General features: G+C 36.1%; 1 protein-coding gene across 2 annotated transcripts in view; it reads left to right on the top strand.

The window, feature by feature from the left end:
• Positions 1–26,034, top strand: part of MAP3K7 (mitogen-activated protein kinase kinase kinase 7) — a 68,173-nt gene that overhangs the window by 34,934 nt on the left and 7,205 nt on the right. The window contains exons 10-14 of one of the 2 annotated variants that reach the window (XM_082668565.1): positions 559–689; positions 1,353–1,482; positions 4,073–4,153; positions 14,753–14,817; positions 22,374–22,479. In XM_082668565.1, coding sequence (XP_082524691.1) covers positions 559–689; positions 1,353–1,482; positions 4,073–4,153; positions 14,753–14,817; positions 22,374–22,479 — 513 coding nt within the window. The remainder of the gene's footprint in view (positions 1–558; positions 690–1,352; positions 1,483–4,072; positions 4,154–14,752; positions 14,818–22,373; positions 22,480–26,034) is intronic. The other variant, XM_082668566.1, reaches the window with a different exon arrangement.

The following is a 26,034-nucleotide window of genomic DNA, read 5'->3' as shown; positions in this document are numbered from 1 at the left end:
TTTCCTATACTGTTTACTCCTCAACTTCCCAACCTATAAACGTGAGAGTGCTCAGGGCTCAGTTATTCGGCTCTTTGCTTATCTATCTAAATTCATTCCTTGGTAATCTCATCCAGTGTCATGGCTTTGTATACCATGTATTTGCCAATGTTTTGCTCCATCCCAGACCTGAACTCCACACTCATATATCCAACTACTTGCTTGATATCTACTAGGAACTCAAAATTACCATTTCCTAACTGAGCTCACTTCAAAGTCATTCCTCCCGTGGTCTTCCCCATCTTGATTTATAGCCACTCCATTCTACTAGCTCAGGCTAAGAATCTTAAAAGTCATCCTTGACTATTTGAAGACTAGGCGTTTTGGTTCCCTTTTTGTGCTATCCTTAAATTTCATTTAAAATGGGTTTGTTTGGGTATCTTCATTAGCTTGAAAAGTCTTCAATTTTATTTCTATTTATGTCTTGCTAGTTTAGAAAAGAATTTAAGTTGCATCTTATTGAATGAAGCATTTTGTATTATTCCCAACCCGTAGTCATAAATGTTTCTGCTTTCCTAGGCTCATTCATGGACATCACTTCTACAAATACCAGTAATAAAAGCGACACTAATATGGAGCAAGTTCCGGCCACAAATGATACTATTAAACGCTTAGAATCAAAATTGTTGAAAAACCAGGCAAAACAACAGGTTTGTTTTGTTACTAAAGTAACAAAAAGTAAAATCTTTTGGTAACCTAACCAATAGTCATGAGCATTATACTAACAAGTTAATTGTTTGTCCTCTTCCTCTATATAAGTCCTGAGTCTTGTTCCTGAAACAGACAGGCAAGCTTAAGAGTAGAGATGTGTAATGATTTTCTCCTAGAATTCACTACCAGTCAAATCATTTCCTCTTCTGATGATTGCTGCCTTTGCCACCTGTGCAACTCCTGCCTTACAGTGATCCCTAACTTGAACGGTTGATGGTTACAAATGTAAAATGCGTATTCCTTCCCCAGTTAAAGGAATTGTTGTAGATCTCTCATTTCATATTATCCAGATTTATTATATTTTTGCTATTACTGGTTTTAAAACATTTTAAGTAGTGATTTTATTCATCTTGTCTGATGCATTTAGGTTAACCAATATTTGGGGCATGTAACTCCCAGCTCTAGTGACCAGCGTATCCTAAAGGCCAGTATCTGCAGCTTGTTCTCCCTCAGCCTTACAGCTCCCTCTCCCTGAAAACTTTCTATTTCTTTCAGAACAGACCCCCTAAGAATCCCAGTTGGTATATTCCTCCTTCTAGGCTGTCCAGGATTTTTAAATATAAAGAGCTTTAGTGATTCAAATTGACCGGTATTTTTAACAGAGCGAATCTGGACGTTTGAGCTTGGGAGCTTCTCGTGGGAGCAGTGTGGAGAGCTTGCCTCCAACCTCTGAAGGCAAGAGGATGAGTGCTGACATGTCTGAAATAGAAGCCAGAATTGCTGCAACCACAGGTAAAATGAAAATAAAGTCTAAAGAGGAGTGAAAATGGTAGTTTCAATTGCTTCAGTAGTGGGAATGTCAGTGGTTTTTTTTGTGCATGTCCTAAATTTTTTTTAAAGTAGGAAGTTAGTTTACAATATACTTCCTATGCTTCTAGCAAAAAGTGTCTCAAATTCCAAATAAGGAAAGCATGATTTGTAAAATTATCTGGATTATAAAATATACCTTCCTAATTACAGATTTTATCAAATGTAATTCAGCTCAAACACGAGCTGAAAATCTAAGTGAGAAATTGAAATTTTGCCAAAACCAGGATGTTTTGGAGGATTTTGAGTGATTCTACTAGAATTTTGCGCTGAACTCAAGTAATAGCAAATGCTTTGTTTTGAAATTAGCAGGAAAATGTACTCCAGATCCAAATATAATTTGGCCTTACTATCTGCTGCTGCTCCTACTTTCAGTGGCAAAAGTAGCTAAGTTTAGGATTAATTCTTTTAATTGTAAAATAAAAGATCACGGTAATTTTATTTGATCTTGAAAAAGCTAGCATTTGTATTCCATTTTGTCAGAAAGACTGGTCAGCACAAAAATAATTACATGTTTTGTTACCTGAGTGAACTTCTAACCTTTTCTAGCCAGGTTCATTTAGTAATGCTGGGTTAAATTGTTTTCTTTCTGATTCCCCCAGGGGTGGAGAGGAACTGATTACAAATACATTTCTATTGTGGAAAATGTGGAAATATAAACAAATAAAAATACCAGTCTTCCATAATTGTCCCACTCAGAGATAAACAATTTGTGTATTTACCTCTAGTCTTTTAACTACGTATGTGTATACAAGTATATTTCCAAGTGTATTAGCCTACTTTTTTTTTAACTTAGCTAACCAGGTTTTTGGGTTTTATTTGTTTGGTTTTTTGTTTTTGTCCTCTTTTTTTTAGGTCTTTATGGTTTTTTTCTAAACAGAATATTTTCATTTTGTGTGAAGCTCTTTTCAGAAAGAAGTTGTCCAGAGGACCATCCTAACTATACTTGTCTTCAACTAATCACTTATTTTATTAGTTAGCATTAGAATCAGTTAGATATTACAGAATATCCAAAATAACAGTGTCTTTAACATATAAGCTTTATTTTTCACACACAAACAAGTCTGGAGGTAGGCTCCATGATCATTAGGTAACTGGGTTTCTTCTGTCTCTCTGTGTCATAATCCCTATTGTGTGGCTTTCATCCTGAAGGTTACTTTGTACTCCATAATGGCTATTACAGTTCCAGTCATCACATCCACAGTCCTGGCATCAAGAAGCAAGAATTAGGGGAAGGGCTTATGCCCAGGCTTTTTTAAGGAGCATTCCCAGAAGTCCCTCCTAACAACTCCCACATAGATGTCATTGGCCATAGTGATAGGGTCAGATGGGAAGGAAGAGCCCTGTGCCTCCATGGGAAGGAAGGATCTGCAATCTTTTATCTAGGAGCATTGCTGTCCTGAGTAAAGTTGGGGTTCTGTTGCGCTGGTGACCAGGAGTGTCTGCCACATAGATGGGTCTTTAGAAATGATCAAGTTGAATGGAGGTCACCAGCCACTGTCAAGCTTTCCTGGCCTCCATGAGTCACAAGCGTTTCTGTGTGGAGTCGGGGTGTCGCAGCGTAGTGTCCAATGAACAGTGTACACAGGAACACATGCTTACACTTCGGCAGCCTTTTTCATTTCAGGAATATCATTCAAGTTAGACCTGCCAAATAGTGGTTGCTACCCTAAAACAGGAAATGCTCTGTAATGTAATAACAGTAATTTTATATCTGCTCGTGTCAATTTTTTAGTCAGGTACTGGTTTATAAGTATTCTTTACAGAAGTGTTATTTCACTAGATTAAAGATAACCACACATTTGAATTACCCTGTCCTTTCTCTGCCTAAATGTAAAACAGATGGTTGAACATCCGTTGGTGAACTGTCTTACTTTGAAAGGTTCATATTTTCCAGCCTTTCAATACTTTTCAAGTTTAGCAGGAATACACCCTAAACTTTGGAAACTACAATAAATATTCAGTTTACCAGAAGTATGTTTAAATATTTACAGTTATAAAAGCATAAACATTTCATACTTTGATTCAGTAATTATCATTTAATCACTGAATTTTACTTTATAGCACACTTCAAGAAACACCTAATTGGACATATATTCCTGTGTTTGTTCATTTAAAACAAATATGGCAGCTTATCTCTTTTTAACTCCTCTTTTCCTTCCCAGTTTCATCCTAGACCCCCCCATTGTACTTCAGTGGTTTCACTTAGGTAGATTATTTCTATGAACATGTTTGAAATCTAGCTTTCTCATTACCCTGCAGCTTTGTTTGTCTTGGCCCTATTTTTTTTTTTCCTGCTAATTAAAGCCAATATGTGAAACATCTTGTATTAGTAGTTGTTTGCTCCTTAATCACGCCTTTTCTAAGCATGGATGAAAAGTTAGATAGTTCTGCATGCCATTCTGCATGAAGTGTTATTAACATAACTATTTGAAAAGTATTCTGTTTTTGTTCATCGTTTTCTATTACTATTTGTAGTTGTTTGCATGTATACTGTATATATGTGTTTTTGCAGCCTTTTCCAAGCCTAAACGGGGCCACCGTAAAACTGCTTCATTTGGCAACATTCTGGATGTCCCTGAGATCGTCATATCAGGTATCATAGACCACCTGAGTCGGTCTAATAGCTGTGGAACTGGAATAATGATCCCTGGTACTTAAAAAATGCTTCTTGCTCCAATTTGATAGAACGTGAAAATAGATACCTTGCATGCAGTCATTAGGGAGACAGATTAAAAACTGTATACGTTTATCTACACTGAAGTGGGCTTGGCAGGAAACCTCACATCTCCAAAACTGAGGATAAAATCGAAGGTAAAGTGAACGTTTTCACGGAAGGGAGAATACCAGTCCAGAATTCTGCCAAGTTCCTCTCATCTTTTAAGTGAGCAGAAGAGCTGAACCCAGACCTTTTTGGCACCCAGGAGAAAGAGGAAAAAATCCTTTAAAAATATTTGTTGTCCTTCGCTCCTTTCCTTCCTTCATTACTACTTTGGGGCTCCCTCTAGGCATTCTATCCCAGCCTCTTTCTGTTGGGAACAAGTGAAATATGAAGTTGAGAAAAGAGTTGCTAAATACCGTTTTGCCTTAACCTAGAAAACAGAAATGAAGTAAAACTAAATGAGATTTGCTGTTTTGTTTGGTATCCTGCCAAAGAATTACGGTCAGTTCTGATTCCTGTGTATTGAATCTTCTTGCAAATTACGTGTCTTTATACCCAACTCACACACGGTACCTCCATGTCTCATATTGGCAGATTGCTTTTATTTCTTATGGTGATCATTTCACAGACGCATCTAAGTCACCATTTTCAATAGAAACTTAAATGGCATATGTGATCTTCAGTATTGGTTAATATATGTTATCAAAATCATCATTTATTTACCCTTCTGCTTTAAGTTTTCCTCCACCTCTTCCCCTGAAATTTTGACAGGGAAATATAGTTTTCCCCACACAATCATGGGCGTAATTAGGTGAATGCTCCAGCACACTGTCCTTTGCCTGGGATTGTGCTTTTAGCATAGTATTGGATTATATCTGAATGCCTAGTAGTTCTTTTCTCCTCCAGTAAACTGAAACATGAGGATAGAGACCATGCCTTTGTGATTAATTATTGATGGCACCAGCAGTATCTGGCTCAGTGCCTCACACATAGTGTTTAGTAAATATGTGCCTATTATATAAATGAACAAACCATTATTGAGCTCCAGCAGCTAGGAACTATGATACATGTAAAATTTGTATATAACAGATATGTGTAAAATATAAGTTATACAATTCTTAGGGGCCATTTTGTCTATACCTAACCATTTTATTTCTAGAGTAATTAACTTTTATTCTAGTTATCAAAGTGGTTTACTTTACAACATTTTCACTGTTGCCATTCAGAGAATACCGTTAACCCTTTCTTCACATAGTAATTTTATTTATTGAGTCATGAGCTGCTTTCAAAATTAGCAAAGTATTTAGGATCATTTTACCTCTACACTGAAAGGTCCCAAGTTTAAGGGAATAATATTCTGACTGAAGAAGTGGCAACATTTAAACATACATACTGCTGAGCTGTGATTATCTTAAACGTTTGAGGGAATCAGGAAAATTGAGGCAGATGGCACAATAATCTTAATCCGGTCTTATGGGTAAGCATTAAGAACAGATACACCCACACATAGTGGGTGAAATAGCCAATGGCGTACAAGATAACAAGGGAGAGAGAAGAGGAGAAAGAATAGTAGTCTCAGTGGGTCTCCTCCAGGGTGCATTTGCTCCCCAGGGGACATTTGACAACGTCTGGAAACATTTTTGATTGTCAGAACTAATAGATGCTACTGGCATATGGTGGACAGAAGCCAGGGATGCTGCTACACGCTCTGCAATGTCCCAGGTAGCTTCCCACAGCCAAGAATTATCCAGCCGGAGGTGTCAGCAGTGCCAAGGTTGAGAAACCCTGGTTAGATGTGCTGTGTGGCCTATAAAGTAGTTTAAAGCACATCATCTTGATTACCTTCGTAAGTCTTATAACTAGGTTATCAGATAAAATTACAGCCATTTTACAGATGAAAATCTTAGATCTGATGATGTTGAATGGTTTTCCCAGAGTCACACAGCCAGGATCCCATCCTAGATCTTCTGATGCCAAATTACATCCATGTTCTCTTGTTTTGTTTGAGTCAGAGAAGTTAGAATAATTCTGCCTTGCACTTCATTAGGGTTTGTATTAAATTTAAGTGAGCTCTTCAGCCAGGAGACGCTTTTTTATGACATTGGATACTTACGGAGTCAGAAAAACTTAATTCTGCTCTTAATTGCCAGAGTAACAATGCTGTTCAAATGGAAATATCATTCGGTAATACATTTTATTAAATATTCTTGTTGGGTTTTTTCCCAGATATTCAAACATTAACCTAATCAGTTTCACTTCCTTTAATAAAAGGATGCAAGCACTGGAATTGAAACAATTGGACATAAAAGCTAAACATTAATTTGTTCTTAGGTTATATTTTTAAATTAAACATAAAGATATAACCCATGCTTTGGGAATATCTCAGATGTCTTACATGGCGATTTTAATTGTAAAGGAGGATGAAATTTAATTCCCCCAATTTTTTAATACCTTCTAGAATTTTTTTCCTCAAGGTTGGTTTCCCTACAAGCCCTGTGATTATATTACCAGATACTTCTTGATATATCCAAACTGGCATTAATTAGCATTGGATCCCATTTGTAAGCATTTTTTTAAATATAGCTGTACTTTTTATCTTATCTGTTTTGGATAAGTAGTTTCAATAATATTTTCCTTTGGCCAAGTGCAGTATACTGTCTAATGTACCTCTTGGAATAAACGGCGTCTTTTTAATAGGAGTGCTCATTTAAGCATCACATAAATTTTTATGTGTATTTATTGGCAGTGTACAAATGTATCTTTTCTGAAGTGTTTGTTGTTTCTTGCATTTTTTAAAACCTTACCAAGTCTTAAAAGTTTTTAAATACACACTATTACTCTGAAGATTTTTTTAATATATCTTTATAATGACTAAAATGCCTAACCTAGTCATAGGGTCAGCAAATTTAAATCTTGTGTTTTGCTTGCTTTTCAACACTATTATATACTCTGTCACCAACAAATGAGGAAGAACAAGCAACTTACAGCTAACACCAATATTCATCAATTTAACAGTCTCTCAGGTCGTGCAGAAATGGACCTTTAATACCTCAGGACTTCCTATGGATCAGACTACACAATATTTTGTACCCCTTCTACCTTGACCGTGGCTCTAAAGAGGTATTGGCAAACTTTGGTATGGATAACCCTTCTTTCCACTTTCCCCTGCCCACAGAGAGTGGCTATAGATCGATCTGGCTTCTTTTTACCAAGCAAGACACATAATTAAGAGCAAATTATCAATAGAGTATGACATTTTGCTAACTCTTCATTTGTGAAGAAGGTCCTGCCCAATAATGGTGTGCTACCTAAGCAAAGTTAATGTAAATGTAGAAGTCTCTTGCCCAGAATTTAAACCATTTGATCTATAGTTTTCTAATGCATTTGTTTATTGAACATTATAAGACTTCCAGGAAAGGAAATAGGCTTTCTTAAATGTTTTCCATTAAAACTTGGAGTTTTAAAAGCATAATCCTTTCTCCTTTTCAACCAGTACATTTTAATTGGTATTACTTTTATTTGAAGAAAAGAGAATGGGTGGCATATTATTGGATTGCTTTAAATGTTTCTATTTTTTTGTCCTTTAAGACTTTAATAAGATCATGGATTTTTGTTTATTCAGCTCTTTTTACTTGGATTTTAGAATGCTTTGACCAAAGAGCATTACGTACTCTCTTATGTACTGTTCTTAAGGATTTCATAAAGAAGATTGAATATGCAAATGTTTTGAGTCAATCTTGTTAATATATGTAAAATATTTTTGCCCAGGTCCCTGAATTTAATTGATATTTCTTGTTTATAATACTCTTGAAGCTGAAAAGAAACTTTACGAATCCTTATGATTTCAGCTGCATTTAGATCTCTTAACTGAGAAAATTTTAATGACCATTCACTTTTAATTTCAGTCAGGTACATTTAGCTCTATTGTATATTGGGTATTTTCCAAAAGTAAGTGTTAATATATAGTTAAGTAGAATAAGTAGAATATGGAAAAGGCCAAACATAATATTTAACAGAAAGTAAATGGGTAGTTAGCTTTCTAATACCTATGTGTTGTTTTCCTCCTTCAGAAGTTTCAAATATCTTAGGTAATTTAAGTGGGGGGGCCAGGGGTGGAGGGGAGTGGTGAGGACCTTGCAGAATGCTGGGCAGCTGGAGGCCGAGATGCTGTGCAGAGACACCTGGGCACCGCTTTGCTTTTTCCATCAGGACGGAAATATAACCTTCTAATACTATATTTGGTTCAAGAGCCAGTAGGTACTGTTTGTAAACATTCCTATAACTGTATGTACGTAAATTATTAGTGCAATTCTTCCCCTTTTTAAATAGTGCAGCGCCAATATGAAGAAACCATGAGATAGAAAGAACTGAGCTTTTCTAGATCTTCAAGTTCCTACCTTGCACACAGTGTCATTAACAGCTGTAAACCTTTATTTAGGGACACTGAGGCCCAAGGAGAGCTCTACTGAGATATACTATACCTGCTTCTGCCAAGGGTAGCCACCGCACCTTCAGCAGAATTCTATATTTGTGACTAATTAAATAGGGAAGTGCATCTAACCTAACAGTGAATATTTAGGTAGTCTCTTTGCACCATATTGTGGTCTACCAAGATCACTTTTTTTTATTTAAATAATTGAACTCTAACCTAATAAAGTAGGTTTATTAGAAAGCAAAACTCATCAATAATAATTGCTTTCCTTTAGTGGGGGGAAATAACCCCCACCCTAAAGGAGGCTTTATTCTAAAAAACCGCCAGGTACTTCCCTGGCAGTCCAGTGGTTAAGACTTGGCCTTCCAATGCAGGGGGTGCAGGTTCGATCTCTGGTCAGGGAGCTAAGATCCCACATGCCTCGCAGCCAAAAAACCAAAACATAAAAAACAACAGAAGCAGTATTGTAACAAATTCAATAAAGACTTTAAAAATGGTCCACATCAAAAAAATGTTTTTTAAAAAAAAGAAAACAGCCAGAATTGTTAAAACTAGTAAAGGAATATGAAACTTGTGCCAACTTTAATATATATGTATATTTTTTTAACATCTTTATTGGAGTATAATTGCTTTACAATGTTGTGTTAGTTTCTGGTTTATAACAAAGTGAATCAGCTATATGTATACTTATACCCTCATATCCCCTCCCTCTTGTGACTCACTTTGTCCCAGCTTACCCTTCCCCCTCCCCGTGTCCTCAAGTCCATTCTCTATGTCCGCGTCTTTATTCCTGTCCTGCCCCTAGGTTCCTCAGAGTCTTTTTTTTATTTTCAAATTTCATATATATGTGTTAGCATACAGTATTTGTTTTTCTCTTTCTGACTTACTTCACTCTTTATGACAGACTCTAGGTCCATCCACCTCACTACAAATAACTCAATTTCGTTTCTTTTTATGGCTGAGTAATATTCCATTGTATATATGTGCCACATCTTCTTTATCCATTCATCTGTCAATGGACACTTAGGGTGCTTCCATGTCCTGGATATGTAAATAGAGCTGCAACGAACACTGTGATACATGACTCTTTTTGAATTATGGTTTTCTCAGGGTGTTCGCCAGTAGTGGGATTTTTGGGTCATATGTAGTTCTATTTTTAGTTTTTTAAGGAACCTCTATACTGTTCTCCATGGTGGCTGTATCAATTTACATTCCCACCAACAGTGCAAGAGGGTTCCCTTTTCTCCACACCCTCTCCAGCATTTATTGTTTGTAGATTTTTTGATGATGGCCGTTTTGACCAGTGTGAGATGACACCTAATTGTAGTTTTGATTTGCATTTCTCTAATGATTAGTGATGTTGAGCATCCTTTCATGTGTTCATTGGCAGTCTGTATGCCTTCTTTGGAGAAATGTCTGTTTAGGTCTTCTGCCCATTTTTGGATTGGGTTGTTTGTTTTTTTGATATTGAGCTGCATGAGCTGCTTATACATTTTGGAGATTAATCCTTTGTCACTTGCTTCGTTTGCAAGTATTTTCTCCCATTCTGAGGGTTGTCTTTCTGTCTTATTTATGGTCTCCTTTGCTGCGCAAAAGCTTTTAAGTTTCATTAGGTCCCATTTGTTTATTTCTGTTTTTATTTCCATTTCTCTAGGAGCTGGGTCAAAAAGGATCTTGCTGTGATTTATGTCAAAGAGTGTACCTCCTATGTTTTCCTCTAAGAGTTTTATAGTGTCTGGCTTACATTTAGGTCTTTAATCCATTTTGAGTTTATTTTTGTGTATGGTGTTAGGGAGTGTTCTAATTTCATTCTTTTACATGTAGCTGTCCAGCTTTCCCAGCACCACGTATTGAAGAGACTGTCTTTTCTCCATTGTGTATTCTTGCCTCCTTTATCAAAGGTAGGGTGACCATATGTGTGTGGGTTTATCTCTGGGCTTTCTATCCTGTTCCATTGATCTGTATTTCTGTTTTTGTGCCAGTACCATACTGTATTGATTACTGTGGCTTTGTAGTATAGTCTGAAGTCCGGGAGCCTGATTCCTCCAGCTCCATTTTTCTTTCTCAACATTGCTTTGGCTGTTCGGGGTCTTTTGTGTTTCCATACAAATTGTGAAATTTTTTGTTCTAGTTCTGTGAAAAATGCCATTGGTAGTTTGATAGGGATTGCATTGAATCTGTAGATTGCTTTGGATAGTATAGTCATTTTCACAATGTTGATTCTTCCAATTCAAGGACATGGTATATCTCTCCATCTGTTTGTATCATCTTTAATTTCTTTCATCAGTGTCTTATAGTTTTCTCCATACAGGTCTTTTGTCTCCTTAGGTAGGTTTATTCCTAGGTATTTTATTCTTTTTGTTGCAGTGGTAAATGGGAGTGTTTCCTTAATTTCTTTTTCAGATTTCTCATCATTAGTGTTTAGGAATGCAGGAGATTTCTGTGCATTACTTTTGTATCCTGCTACTTTACCAAATTCATTGATTAGCTCTGGTAGTTTTCTGGTAGCATCTTTAAGATTCTCTATGTATAGTATCATGTCATCTGCAGACAGTGACAGTTTTACTTCTTTTATTTCTTTTTGTTCTCTGATTGCTGTGGCTAAAACTTCCAAAACTATATTGAATAATAGTGGTGAGAGTGAGCAACCTTGTCTTGTTCCTGATCTTAGTGGAAACAGTTTCAGTTTTTCACCATTGAGAACGATGTTGGCTGTGGGTTTGTCATATATGACCTTTATCATGTTGAGGTAGTTTCCCTCTGTGCTTATTTTCTGGAGAGATTTTATCATAAATGGGTATTGAATTTTGTCAAAAGGTTTTTCTGCATCTATTGAGACTGTTATGTGGTTTTTATCCTTCAATTTGTTAATATGGTGTGTCACACTGATTTGCGTATATTGAAGAATCCTTGCATTCCTGGGATAAATCCCACTTGATCGTGGCGTATGATCATTTTAATGTGCTGTTGGATTCTGTTTGCTAGTATTTTGTTGAGGGTTTTTGCATCTATGTTCATCGGCGATATTGGCCTGTAGTTTTTTTTGTGACATCTTTGTCTGGTTTTGGTATCAGGGTGATGGTGGCCTCACAATGAATTTGGGAGTGTTCCTCTCTCTGCTATATTTTGGAAGAGTTTGAGAAGGATAGGTGTTAGCTCTTCTCTAAATGTTTGATAGAATTCGCCTGTGAAGCCATCTGGTCTTGGGCTTTTGTTTGTTGGAAGATTTTTACTCACAGTTTCAATTTCAGTGCTTGTGATTGGTCTGTTTATATTTTCTATTTCTTCCCGTTTCAGTCTCGGAAGGTTGTGCTTTTCTGAGAATTTGTCCATTTCTTCCAGGTTGTCCATTTTATTGGCATAGAGTTGCTTGTAATAATCGCTCATGATCCTTTGTATTTCTGCAGTGCCAGTTAACATATATTTTTAAATTACATATTCAGTTTACCATGAAGCAGTAGTATAATCCTTCAGTGTACAGTGCTGTGTGAATTTTTTAAATCTTGTGTATTTTACACATAAGGATAGTGTCCCATAATTTTTAATATTCAAAACTTATGAATATCAGAATTTCCAATATTTTATTTAAGAGATGTCTCCAGAAAAATGTGTTGATTTTTACATGAAGAGAGTCTTCAGGAAGTTGGAACATAGAAAAATGTAAGTAGTTAAGGTAAGGAAACCGATAAGAAAAACCTCAAGAATTACTCTCTGGGACCCAATCCAGCAGTCTCTGGAGGGACTCTATAATGATGACTTTCCAATACCAGCTCAGGAAATCAGTTTTACTTAAAAAGAGCAGCTTTTTGAAGAGATGGATTTTGTTTTAGTGTGGTAGAAATGATCGACCTATCAGCTGCCATTCCAGCCACCCTGTTGGGTGGGGGAGGGGCTTAGGGATATAGTATATTCCTTTTGTTGCTCTTACTTAGTAAAGTTATTCTTAAAAAGATCATTTGTTCCCTACCCGAAGTCGTGAAAGTTCCAGAATTCGTTACAGAATAAAATACTTAGGACATCATTTACAGGTTTCATATTCCTTGATTAAGCATCTGTTAACATCATATTGTCCCTCATTTCTACTTTTTTTCCTTTATACTGCCATGTGTAATATAGTTATGCACATATCAAAGAACCCTGAAAAAGTATAAAGTTAGTGAGTTTCTGAATTAGTGTTTAGTTACCAAAAAATTCAAAATCAGTCTAAATTTACTGAGCACACACCCAGTAATTTTCATTTGCGATAATAGGAGCTTGATGTTTTTTACATTCATATTTCTAAATTATGACTTAAAACTTAATATTGGAGCAACAAGTATTTGTTGATTGCAGTCCTTTTTTGCTTTGTCTGAACTGTTTGCCAGATGGTTTCTGCCATGGTTATGCTAATGAAAGTGCATTACCTAGTATTGCTTGCTTTGACTCATAATGTAGCTTGAAGATTTCTCATTCTAAGGCATTTGTTAACTATCAGCTCTCCTTTACCCTACTTAAAAGCTTCTATTCCCCTTTCTGCCTTCCCTCACCTAGATTGGAGCTTGTTTTTGTTGTTATTGCAATGGTGATGTACTGATTTTTAGACACTGTGCTGGGTGGTTCCCCAGATTCACAAATGTTGCTAATCTGAAAAGAGAATTCCAGACACTTTTACAAGCCTGTCTCATCTAAGCTAATTTTAGAATGATTGTGTAGAATGAAATGTGCCTGAAATTGCTTATTAGTCATGGTGGTAGGGATCCATTTTGTCCTCTGGAAACAGGGATAATTAAAAGTTTTCACAGAAATATCTTAATGTGCCTGATTCAGTAAATGTGCAATTTGTTGTTATGTCAAATTTAATCAAAAGTTGGAGCTTGGAATAAAATGAAACTCGAAATAAATTTGAGTTAAGATTATGCAAAGAATTCTAAAACATAGCTTTAAATAGAAAAGAGTTATACTTTCAAGGTGGCTGTAAATTTGAGTTATTCTGTTCACTACATGCATTATTGCATTAAACATTATTCTTCTGTTGTAAGGTCCTTTTAGTTTATGTAAAAAATAATAGGGTCATCTTGATTAAGATGCTAAATATATTGCTGATTGGTTTAAATAAGGTACTGAAGGTTATGGAAATACAAAATTTTAAGAATGAATTCTGTCTTCTAATCAGGCCACAATTATTAGAGTACAAGATCTGAGTGCTGCCCACTAGTTGAGAAATTACATAATACAGCTTTCAGAGTCAAAAGAATTTTGACTTTTTTGTCAGCTGTTACTTACAATATTTTGGTGTTTCCTTTTAGATAGCTGATCTCTCATCTTAGAAGATACTGTATAAACAGCCCTATTCCCAAGTAAACGTGCTGAGTGAAGCTGTTGTTTAATTCATTCCATTTTACTGAAGACTTACATGTGTAGAGTTCTTTCATAAACTGATTTTTAATTAAATTATTTTTAGCATAGAAGTTCCTGAAGCAGGATTAACACACTAGCCCATTTCAACAAGCTGTGTATTTGGGAATGGAATGAGAGTCATTCATCTCCACTAGGAAATTAAGAGTTGTTGTTCACAAATAATAAATTACTAGATTCTGACAAAGACTAATGGGATTAGGTAAGTGTGACTCAGGGTAATAAATGCAAGCCTAAGCATCCTTTCAGGCCCTGAATTAAACCAGGTACTGCTATTGGTTAAAGTCATTCATGGCTTACAACCTGCTAGCTGTCTTGCTGTAGAAACTGTAACGTAAGGCCCTTGAAATAGATGCCGTCATCAGCCCCAGCCCCCAAGCATTCATCTGTTTAAACACATGACAGAAGATGGTAGAAGAGAATTCAGCAGCTCTTCGTGTAGTAGGAGTGGTTATTGTATCAGGACATACTTTGTTGTAGGCCAGCAACTTTTGAGTTAAAATACTATAGCTGTTTCTCTTCCTCTCCTTACATCTTTCTTTCACTCTTTTTTTTTTTTTTTTTAGGCAATAAACTCACTTATTTTTCTCACAAATATTTTGTGTAGATCCAAGGAGCAACAGATTCCAACTTTCTCCTGTAGCAGTTAAACCCTTATTGTCTCTTCAAGTAGATTTCAGTATTTTACTTCTTTTATTTTTTAAAAGGGAACGGGCAGCCAAGACGTAGATCCATCCAAGACTTGACTGTTACTGGAACAGAACCTGGTCAGGTAAGATTTAATATTTGAATTCTCTGTCTTTGAAGAATAGTAATGGGCAGAAATCAAGAATTAACTATTATATATATATATATATATATACTCTGCAAAATTAGTTTTATGAGTTGACCTAAAATTATGATAGAGAAATTCATTATCACCAGAACTTAAATACTTAAGGGAAAAACAGTATAGATGCCATTATTGATTTAACTTGAAGGAAAATTTGTGAAAATATGTTGATTAATTCAATAGTGCTCTATGTATGTTATATGGTTTTTATATATGCTTTAATAAGGAAGTATTCAATTTTGTAATTTAACAATTTGTCATTAACATTGTCCTCTAAAATGAATCATTAGTATTATCTCCTTTTTACTAATGAGGGGAATAAATATTTCCCCAAAAGATGTCACTCCTCTGGGATCACAGGCACTGACATACTTGGCGGACTTTTAACATCTTTTAATTTGTCATATCCCCTAGATTTATATTTTTGTGAAACATCCTTAGGACAGTATTTACTAAGCAGATGGATAAACTCTAGAAAGTCCTCTATCCCAGTTGTTCAGGTTTTTATTCTTCATCTTTATATTTCTGGATATTCTTCTAAATGCCCCTTACCTCTTTGTAGATGACCCAGACAGTGCTATAATTTAAGCCATTTCTGACAAGTGCAGAGTTTTAACCTACCAAGTATATAAAAGTAGCAGTCATTGCTTTTTCTGTTACTCAGGTCAACAGACTTAACATATATAATTTATATCACATTCTTAAAATGAATTGAAAACTATGAGGTTTTGTTGTTGCTTTCAGTTTTGCTGAAATAAATTTTAAGACTGTAGCATGCATCTGAAGTAATAAAAATACCACATTATGGTCCATATTCATGAAAAATTATAGGATTATATGTTATAAATAATGTGATTTAATTTCTGGTAAAATGTATTAGTACTTTTCATCTAAAAGGTGTTTCATTATTTCATTTTTATAACATACTTGAAATTTTAGAGATTCTTTGTAGTCATTAATAAATATTTAAAAACCTTTTCTAGCCATCAGCTAACTTAACTAACAAAACCACTTGAGATATTTAAATGATAGATAGCCTTGATCTTCATTTATATCTGGAAATATTTTTATTTCTCGCAATACCCATACACATACTCAAATACATATATACACACATACGTACATATACTATATATACATAATACATATTAATTTATTATATATTTTATGATATTAAGTGACCTTAAATCTTGGTTTTATTTATTTAATAGCAGCTTTTTCAGTATATCTGCTTTCATGAGATCCCAGAACTTTTGAATGAAGTTTCCCACTTTCTCCCCCTCAAATACTTAAAGTATTAACCAGGGCATTCAGTAACAGATAGCTTGACATCTGGTATTTGCTGTGATTCCTTAGAGGCTTGATGAGCTCAGTCTTTTTAATGCTATTTACTATTGCCATTGACATTCCAGTTATGAGAAACTCTAGCCAAGTATTCTCCCTTTGACTAGGAATGGGAGGCTTGCTCTAAGACAGTTCAGGAGCATCTGCCAGTGCCAGTGCTCTTCTCTGTATTCTATATTAAAGGCATTGCTGTATTTCAGGACTGACCTCACCATACCAAGCCTTAACTTATTTCCTCACAAACTCCATATTACTTGAGACGTCTATCATTACCATTTTCATCTATAAAACACTGGAACTGAGGCCGACTTTGATTGTGGGACAGTCACCTGCATGAGTTGTCATGGACTACTCCAAGAGATTCAGAGTGAGGGGGAGTTTGATATGGTGGTAAAACCTGTTCTAAAACAGGTGCTATGTAGCCATTGTCTAGCCAGTTTTTAAAATTGATCCGCTCTTTCAGAATTACTTAAGTATTACAAACTTAAAATGCCTAATATCCAGTTTGGGGTGAGAATGACAAATGGTAATCCTCATATACTATGAAAACATTTTCCCCTGAAAATGTTATGATAAATGAGCATTAAATCTTTTTAATTACTACTGAAAATAACATTCATTATTTGATGAAGAAGAGTATGCGTAATCTGGATGTTCAAAATTGAAGGTATAGTTCTTTTTAAAATCTGGCTAAGCAGTGATTAAACAGATGCATAGCAGGGTTTTTTGTTTGTTTTGGCCATGGAAATTGATAAAGAACATAAAAGCATTTGCCCAGTCAGTACAACCGTCAGAGGAAAAGAGAGAGCTTACTAATGAAGTTTACTGTCACATCTCATAGGGGAAAGTGATCTGGTGAGAGTTTCTACTATGACTCTTGATTCGAGACTGATCTTAATAAAATCACTTAAACTTTTCATCTGTCAACTAAAATTAAATTGGTTGTTTTTATACTGCCATTTCTATTGAGAGGAGGAATAGTGAACGTAGCAAGCTTCTTAATTAAAAGTGGTTGTGTAAGTATTCATGTAAAAGATTGCATCCACACAACATACAACTCACTTTTAAATTAATTGATTAATGTTTTTAATTAATTCAGGAAGCTCATTAAGCACATGTAATGGATTTGGCCTCCATTTGAGAAGATGCTGAGAAAAAAGCTGCCCTTGCTGTCCAGGAACTGATCTGATACTAAAGCCTTGGTGTTGTTAGAAGCTGGACATAAAGAATTTCTCAGAACACCAATAGACAAAGTGACTCTGAGACCATGATAAAATGAGACAAAACAAGACCATTTTGTCTAAGCACAGACAAAAACAAGGTCACTGTGCCACCCACAAAATACAAACATTGCCCTCTCCCAGTGGATATGAGTGACTGATGCTTCTTTACCAGATGCAGCTTTACCCTGACCCTAGACTGCCCTCCCTGTAGAATTGCCATTGCTTGCTGACAGTAGCCAATCTAGAGTGAACGCCTCTTTCTTTGGAGCCTCGTCAGAATCATTCAACAAAAGCCCAGATCCTCTAGTAAGCTCTTTCTAAAACCCTCTTACACCCCAGAGTGCCCCAGGGGGAGCACTTTGCTTTACTTCAGCAAATACTAAACCCAACTAACTCCACGACCGGTGTGTTTGTGGTAGTCTTTGGCCAGGGTGCATTGACAGTACCAAAAAGGCCCAGTCTCCCAGGAGCTTATTTGGGCAGATCAGACTTATGCCCAGATCATCTAGAGAACTTTAACAGTAACAGCTGCCTTTTATTTATTGTGCACCCATTTCGTGCCTTTAATGTATATTATTTAAATCTTAACCCTATAAGTTTGGTACTTTTTATTTGCCCCATTTTGCAGATGGATAAACTGAGGGTTAGAGAAACTTACCTAAGTCTTTACTTCCCTTACACTGGCCAGTAATTGCTATAACCAAGTTTTGAATCCAGATCTGATTCCAAAAACACACAAACTCTATACTCTCTCACTCTGTCTTGCATATAAAACTGAATGCAGTGCAGGGTAAAGTAATCCTAGACCTCTTCAGTTTCAAGTGTTTTGGCTTCAGGTGGTCTACATCATCATTAATCATTTAAATATTGTTTATTGATGATCATTTTTTGTTGTATTATATTGTTGAGCAAGGCTAACCCACCTTGATAATAAATTTCTTTTTTTTTTTTAATTTACTTATTTATTTATTTTTGGCTGCATTGGGTCTTCGTTGCTGCGCGCGGGCTTTCTCAAAGTTGCGGTGAGTGGGCACTACTCTTCGTTGAGGTGCACGGGCTTCTCATTGTGGTGGCTTCTCTTGTTGCAGAGCACCGGCTCTAGGCGCGCGGGCTCAGTAGTTCTGGCTCGTGGACTCTATAGTGCAGGCTTGGTAGTTGTGGCGCGCAGGCTTCAGTAGTTGTGGCGCGCAGGCTCTAGAGTACAGGCTCAGTAGTTGTGGTGCACGGGCTTAGTTGCTCTGCGGCACGTGGGATCTTCCCAGACCAGGGATCGACTCCATGTCCCCTGCATTGGCAGGAGGATTCTTAACCACCGCGCCACCAGGGAAGTCCGATAATAAATTTCTACAGATGACTGCACATATTTATTTTTTATAATACATCTGGGTGAACCTTTCTGTGTTTCCCTAAAATTATACATTCTCATGTATGCCTGCATGCCCGTTCTGGAATTGTATCCGATGTGGATCTGTTTTCAAGATTTCTCTTGGAGAGTGCTGCAGTCAAGGAAAATTTCAGCTGCAAGATGATGTGATGATGATTCTTTAAAGAACCAGACGTACTGATTTCTATATGGACTTTAGAATCTACATTTACTGGTCAGATGTGTGGCTTTGGGCAAGTCCTTAATTTCCCTGAGCTTTAGCAACCTTATCTGCCAGTGGGGACCATAACATCCACCCCCCAGGGTTCTTATAACATGTGAAAGTACCAGACACACAATAGATGCTTAGTACATGCTTATATGCCTGTCCCCCTTAGTGTGCCTCCCAGGGGTCTTACAGCTTATTCTCACTATAATGTATTACTATAGAGAAATAAAACAAAACTAGCGCTTGGAAAGAAGTAAAATCCATTAGTGTTCTATTCCTGCTGTATCATAAGAGAAGCTTCTGTCAGGGATCATGGAAAGTATTTGCTTTAAAGGCCTTATATCACATATCAAAAGCTGTATTATCATACATTGTTGTTATTTATTTAAGGAATATAATTTATCATACTACTTCTTTTGTCCATCCTCATTCTGTACCTCCTTTAGTGTAAATAATTTTCTGTTAAAGCTCTAAATCAGAAGCTTACATAATAGTCTTAAATAATTCCTGGCTCATAGGATACCTTCCTATTGGAGAGTTTAAAGACCATATAAGAAAAATAAAATTCTAAAATTTCCCTTATAATGAACTATGGTGAAGCCAGAATTAGATTGAGCCCGTAATTTTGGATTAGGAAGGATGTTTTTAATATACCCTGTCATGTATAGATTTAATTAATCTGATTATCATAATGAGGAAGTACCCTTGTAAATCCACATTAACTGCTGATACCCATTTCTTTTTAATATTTATGTTGTTCAGATGTACTTCACAGAAATATCATATAAATCTCTGTGTTTTGTGGTTCTATAATTTTAGCAACTAAGATGATTTCTGAGGGTTTTAAATAGCTTTCAAATGTCAGTCTAAATAGTAAGTAACCCTGGCCATAGATTCTTGACTTATGAAAATATTTTCCCAGTCTTTCAAGTGAGACATAAAAAGCAAAGCTTTATCTTTGTAAATAACTTCCAATTCCTCTTTATAAATATAGATCAAAGTCCAATTCTGGTTCATGTCTACTGATGGTAATTTGCCCTGCAGTTTAAATTTGGCTTAGTATTCTTTTGCTGTCTTAAATTGCTGTGTGGCATTTCTGCACTCTCAGAACCACTTTCATAGCCAACCCTTGTGGTAAGTCAAGTATTTCTATATCTCTTAAACTTTTCAGTTTCTTTGAGAATAGAAAAAGTAATTGTAAATGTCTGGAAGGAAAGAGCAACCTAAATGAGTTTTAATAGTTTCAGAGCATTTGTGGCCATCAGAATTTTATCAGTAACTTTTTTTTAAATAGCTAATATAAAAATAAGACTTCTTTCCTACTAGGTTGCCAGCAGTTTCATATTTTTAAAAAATTATCAAATATTATCTGTTCTTATCTATGCTTTGTATTTTTTAGGTATTCAAAAAATAAAGTTATGGTTTATTTTTATTTATTTATTTATTTTTGCGGTACGTGGGCCTCTCACTGTTGTGGCCTCTCCCGTTGCGGAGCACAGGCTCCGGACACGCAGGCTCAGCGGCCATGGCTCACGGGCCCAGCCGCTCCGCGGCATGTGGGATCCTCCCGGACCAGGGCATGAACCCGTGTCCCCTGCATCAGCAGGCAGACTCTCAACCACTGCGCCACCAGGGAAGGCCATGGCTTATTTTTAAATATTCTTTATTTTTTTTAAATACAAACATGTTAGCGTATTATATTATTCATTGAGATACTCATTCCTTAAAATATAAAGACTTATTTAGTTAATTTATGGTTTTAAATTTAACTCGTAGCCTTTCTTATAGCTTTAAAGAAAGACCAGTTTTGAGACTTGACCTAAAAATATGAGCATTATTTCTTAGTTTTATAGCTTATGGGAAATATGAAGTAGAACAAATGAGTGTGCACATGAGGCACTAAGAGTTTCTTAGAACGAAAGAAATAAAGTAGCAAAGAATTCTCCTAGGAAAGGTTTAAGTTGGAGGAATATGATAATTCATACTAGGTCCAAGTAGGATAATTTGTTTTAATATCACAAATGGGGCTTCCCTGGTGGCACAGTGGTTAAGAATCCGCCTGCCAATGCAGGGGACATGGGTTTGAGCCCTGGTCTGGGAAGATTACACACGCCATGGAGCAACTAAGCCTGTGCACCACAATTACTGAGCCTGCACTCTAGAGCCCACAAGCCACAACTACTGAGCCCGTGTGCCTAGAGCCCGTGCTCAACGACAAGAGAAGCCACAGCAATGAGAAGCCCACGCACCGCAACAAAGCGTAGCCCCCGCTCGCTGCAACTGGAGAAAGCCCATGTGCAGCAACAAAGACCCAATGCAGCCATAAATAAATAAATAAATAACTTTAACAAAACAAAAGCAGTAGCAAGTAAATTTGTCTGTCTTGGGTAGTAGCTCTGGGTAGAGGGGAGAAAATGTATCCACTGTGAATCAATAAAAACTTTCCCAGCTTGATGGAAGATATAACAAATCCCAACCACAACAAATCCCAAGCAGAAAAAAAAAGAGAAAACCTATATTACTGGGTTAAAACACAGGGCGTACTATAGTCAAATTCTAGAAAACAAAGACAAAGAGAATAGAGTAAAAAAGCAGCCAGAGAGAAAAGATTGTCCACAAAAGAATACCAGTTAGATCCTCCAAAGCAACAAGGAAGACAGAAGAAAGTAGAGTATCTTCAAACTGCTGGAAGAAAACAACTGTCACCCTAGAATTGTTAAGTCAACAAAAATGTGAAGAATGAGGTCAAAGTAACATTCTCAGGTGAACAAAAACTGAGTTTACCATCCATAGACTCTAATGCTAAGAATTTCTAAAGCGCATATGTTAGGGAGAAGGGGAGTCCTGCTATTGCTTTTGTAGGGTAGGGTTTTTTCCCTAGTTTACTGAGAGTGAAGCCTTTCTTGGGTTTTGGCTTTAAGCAGGGGGTTCGCCAGTCCTACTCACATCCAACAAAGACGTAAGACTTTATGCCTGTTTCTCTGAGTGCAGCAGGCAGTCAGAACAAAAGCTACAGGCCATTGGGGTTCAATTGAAATTCCCAGGGCTAGCAGCTTAAGCACTTGCTAGACTTTATTTCTGGTCTCAGAGCTTTTCCCTTACTTCCTTGCAAGCTTATCAGTTTTTTAAGAGATATTTTATGTGAGTGCATATAAATTTTTTTAACATATGTATATTTATCTAATATTCTTAGAGGATTTATTTGTTTTTTGCAAGTGTTTTGGGACCTCTTCTGATAGAAATGAAAGTCTCTCCTGTGTCTTAGAATGGAAATTATCTCTTGTTATTTTGTTTTCATATCAAAATCACACTTTGTTCCTCCTGTCACTTCTTGCAGGTGAGCAGTAGGTCATCCAGTCCTAGCGTCAGAATGATCACTACCTCAGGACCAACCTCAGAAAAGCCAGCCCGCAGTCATCCATGGACCCCTGATGATTCCACAGGTGACCAGTTTATCCTCATTATAATTATGAAGTTGAATTTATCATGTTTATATTCATTTAATCATGTCATTTCTCTAATGCTTACAAAGGCAGGCATTATACAGTAGTTTAGATTTCCCTGTTAATAAGATCAGATATTTAGCAATAAGTTTTAAAATGCCTTTTTGAGTGCTAAGACAGAGACTACTACCTTGCCCCATGTGTTTTTTTCCCCCAGATACTAAACATGTATTTTGAAGATGGTTTGTTTGGGGACTTTTTTCAAATAGGAAGATATTCTATTCTTGATATTTCAGTCTGATTGTCCTATTACAATCCATCCTTTTCAGTAATAGTAGTAAATTCTCATCTTTTGATAACTAAAATTAGAATGGTAAAATAATCATCTTCATCTCAGTCTTGTTTTAAAAATACAAGATATTATGTACCTTGGTAAGAAAAACATTTCTGACCGTTGACCTTTTGAATCATTTTTAACTGAGAGGGAGACCTCATTTCAGTTACGTAAATATTCTGTTAAATAGACTTTTAAAAGCCTGGTAAGAGTTATTAAAACTCCCCAACATGAAAAACTAACTGGTCAAAATCAAAATATTAGTATTAAAACCTGCCTGTCTGAAGGTCGTAAGGGAATAGTTTCATTATGGGTAAGCAGGAAATTATGTGCCATAATAGAAATTTTCTTTAGCATTAAGGGGATACCTTGATAAATACACAGCAATATACTTCTATAAAAATTATTTATATGTTACTATGTCAGAGAAGGAAGATGATCTCTTAGATCTTGGAAAATTAAGCAATTTGGGGTTTTATATAAGATCAATTATGTTACTAATTGTGGCAATTAAAAAGTCAGCTTTCTGTCTTTACAAACTAAAATTCTGCTTACAGGTATTTGCAGATACTTGTCATGGTTTAGTCAAGTTCATAATTTAATTTAAAAAATTAACTGGGTGGCTTTTCTCCGTGTCATGTAAGATAGAACTATGTTTAGCCTTGGGTGTACTCACTAGTTTTAGTAAGTTTAAATTCATTGGCGGCAAAAACTCCTAAGTTTCACCCTCAGCACAGCGCAACCTAGGATTATCCAGAACATTCACCACTACTCAGCACGTGTGCAGAATTTACCATGACGTACTTCTCCTCAGAGGTGGGCAGGGAAATGCTCTCGACAGATTTGACCATTAACATTCAGGTAGTGTCAGCTCTTTTTGGTTCCTACATCCTTCGGTGAGGGCATGCTCGCCCAGACATTACAGCATTTGGCAGGTCTCCTCACTTCAGCCTGGACTAATCTAGACACGCCAGTCAATGTGTGGCAGATAGTGAATTCATGAGGGAAAAATCAAAATTCTCCTAAGTCCCTCTCACTTAACTGCTGCATTTTGTTTCTTTTCTGGGACCTAAAATACCACAAAATAGCAATAGCTAGATATCATACATAGGTCCAGGTTGCAGTATCAACTGAATTTTGACTTTGCCTTGAAATATACTGCAAATGTGTGGTTATCATTTTTAAATATTTTGAATACAATTTTAGAAGTTGAGAATCTGGTTTAAGTTTATAATTAACGAAGTTCAGCTTTGCACTGTTTCTAAGAAAAATACTGATAATCAAGCTAACAGAATAAATTGTAGGAAAGAGATAGGTAAAACCTTTTTCTTTGAAGGCCCACTGACCCAGAAAAAAATTAGAAGTGCATACATACGTTAAAACAACATAATTAATTCGATTTTTTAACTTAAAAGGGCAGAGGTTTTTGTGCTTTTTCAGAGAAAAAGAGCACAATGATTTAATAATCATAACACATAAGTACTCTTGGGTTTCTACTTAGAATGTATTGGCGATAGAGAAAGATATACATACGCAAGAGCAGCTAGTGAAAGAGATGCCTAGACCCAGTAGAGGGTCCCACCGTGGGCGGGGAACGGTGCACAGGGGGAACATTCACTCAAGAGTTTGTCCTGTGCTTAGTACTTTGCAAAGATAGAAATATAAGACATGCCCCATTGCTTGCATTCTGATTACAGTTACAATACTGACACATTAAAAATAAATTCATCATGCTGTATAACAAACTACTACACCGAATGTTTTAATAGTTATAAATAAGCATAATCCTGGCATAGTCTGTGACTTTTCTGTAAAATAGTGAGATTAGTCACTATTGTTCTTTAGTCATAAAGCAGAAAGGAGAAGACAGCATTCCACATGAAGGGAGCACATAGAGAATATGAGATAGTTATAAGTATTGTGTTTAAGGGGCTAGAAAAGAGATTCCACCTAACTTAACCAAATCAGTGTGAATCTGGACATTTAAGAAAAGAGGTTAGATTTGATCAACAACTAAAAAACAAACTTTTGTGGCATAGCCTTGCTATCTTGTAACCAGAAACTGAAAGCTAAATTTCAGTTTAAGTGAGAAAGTAAAATCTCACGTCTTGGTTTCAGAGAACAGATGAAATTCAATAAAGGACCTTAAGTTTCCCACTCTCAAAGGGCTTTAAAATTGTTTGAGTAGCACAATCCTTGGACTTTTTTTTTCACCCCCAGAATACTGTGAAACACTGATATATTTAATTCTGAAATACATATTGGATATAGGGGACTGATTTAATAGGATATATCAAGTATCAAAGATTTAAGAAAGAGCGATAGGAGTGGAAATATTAAGTTGAAAAACTCTTTCAAGACACTTAATTTTTCCAATAAGGTCAGGGGGAAGTCACTTTTAATCAGTTTAATTTTGTGGAAAGCAGTGTTTGGTGGGAGCATTATTTGAAACTATTGTAAGGGGGTGGGGAGAGGTTTCGTCAGAGAAACAAATGTATTTCTTATTTAGCCATTTCAGAAAAACCTTTATGTTATATAATTTTAGGGTAAAGGCTCTCTTAGGCAATCCTCTGTTATTCCTTCTTTAGTGCACTCCAATATTTGATTAACAGTAATTTTTTAATCTGAAATATAAACTTGAGTATTTAAAATTGCCCTCATTTTCCAATTCTTCGTTTAGTATCAATAACAATAATTTTAAAACAATAATAATAACCACCACCAGCACCATGTGTTGAGTGCTCACCATAGGCTAGCTAGCACTGCATGGTATTCCTTACATGCATTATCTCATTTGGTCTGATTTAGCTTTGCTTTTGGAGTTATTTGCAAGCACATTCTTAATGGCCTTTTAAAAAAAAACTGAAGCTAGAATATCAGTCAGCAGTAAATTAGGAGGCTACTGAACCGTCAAACTGTCTTAGTTTCCTATTGCATTTGAGGCAGTGCCTTGCTGTCGTCCTGACCTTGCCTGCCTTCATCCGCACCACTCTTTCAAGGAGTCGCTTATAGAAAAAGGGCTGAACAGCTCACTTGTTTAGCTCACTTATTCTCTATTATAAACGATGGGAAAGCAGCTACTTCTGAAATAAAAAGTCCATATTACTTCACAGTGATTCTTCCTGCTTCTGGAACTGTTGTACATAAATGTTAATATTGGGAAGCGACCATCCCATGCTTCTCTTGCAAGTTGTTATGGCAGTTTTACCTCTTTTGAAATA

The sequence above is a fragment of the Grampus griseus genome (assembly GCF_964374135.1).
Source record: "Grampus griseus genome assembly, chromosome: 13".
Classification (NCBI taxonomy): domain Eukaryota; kingdom Metazoa; phylum Chordata; class Mammalia; order Artiodactyla; family Delphinidae; genus Grampus; species Grampus griseus.
This window is presented reverse-complemented; position numbering and strand designations above follow the sequence as displayed.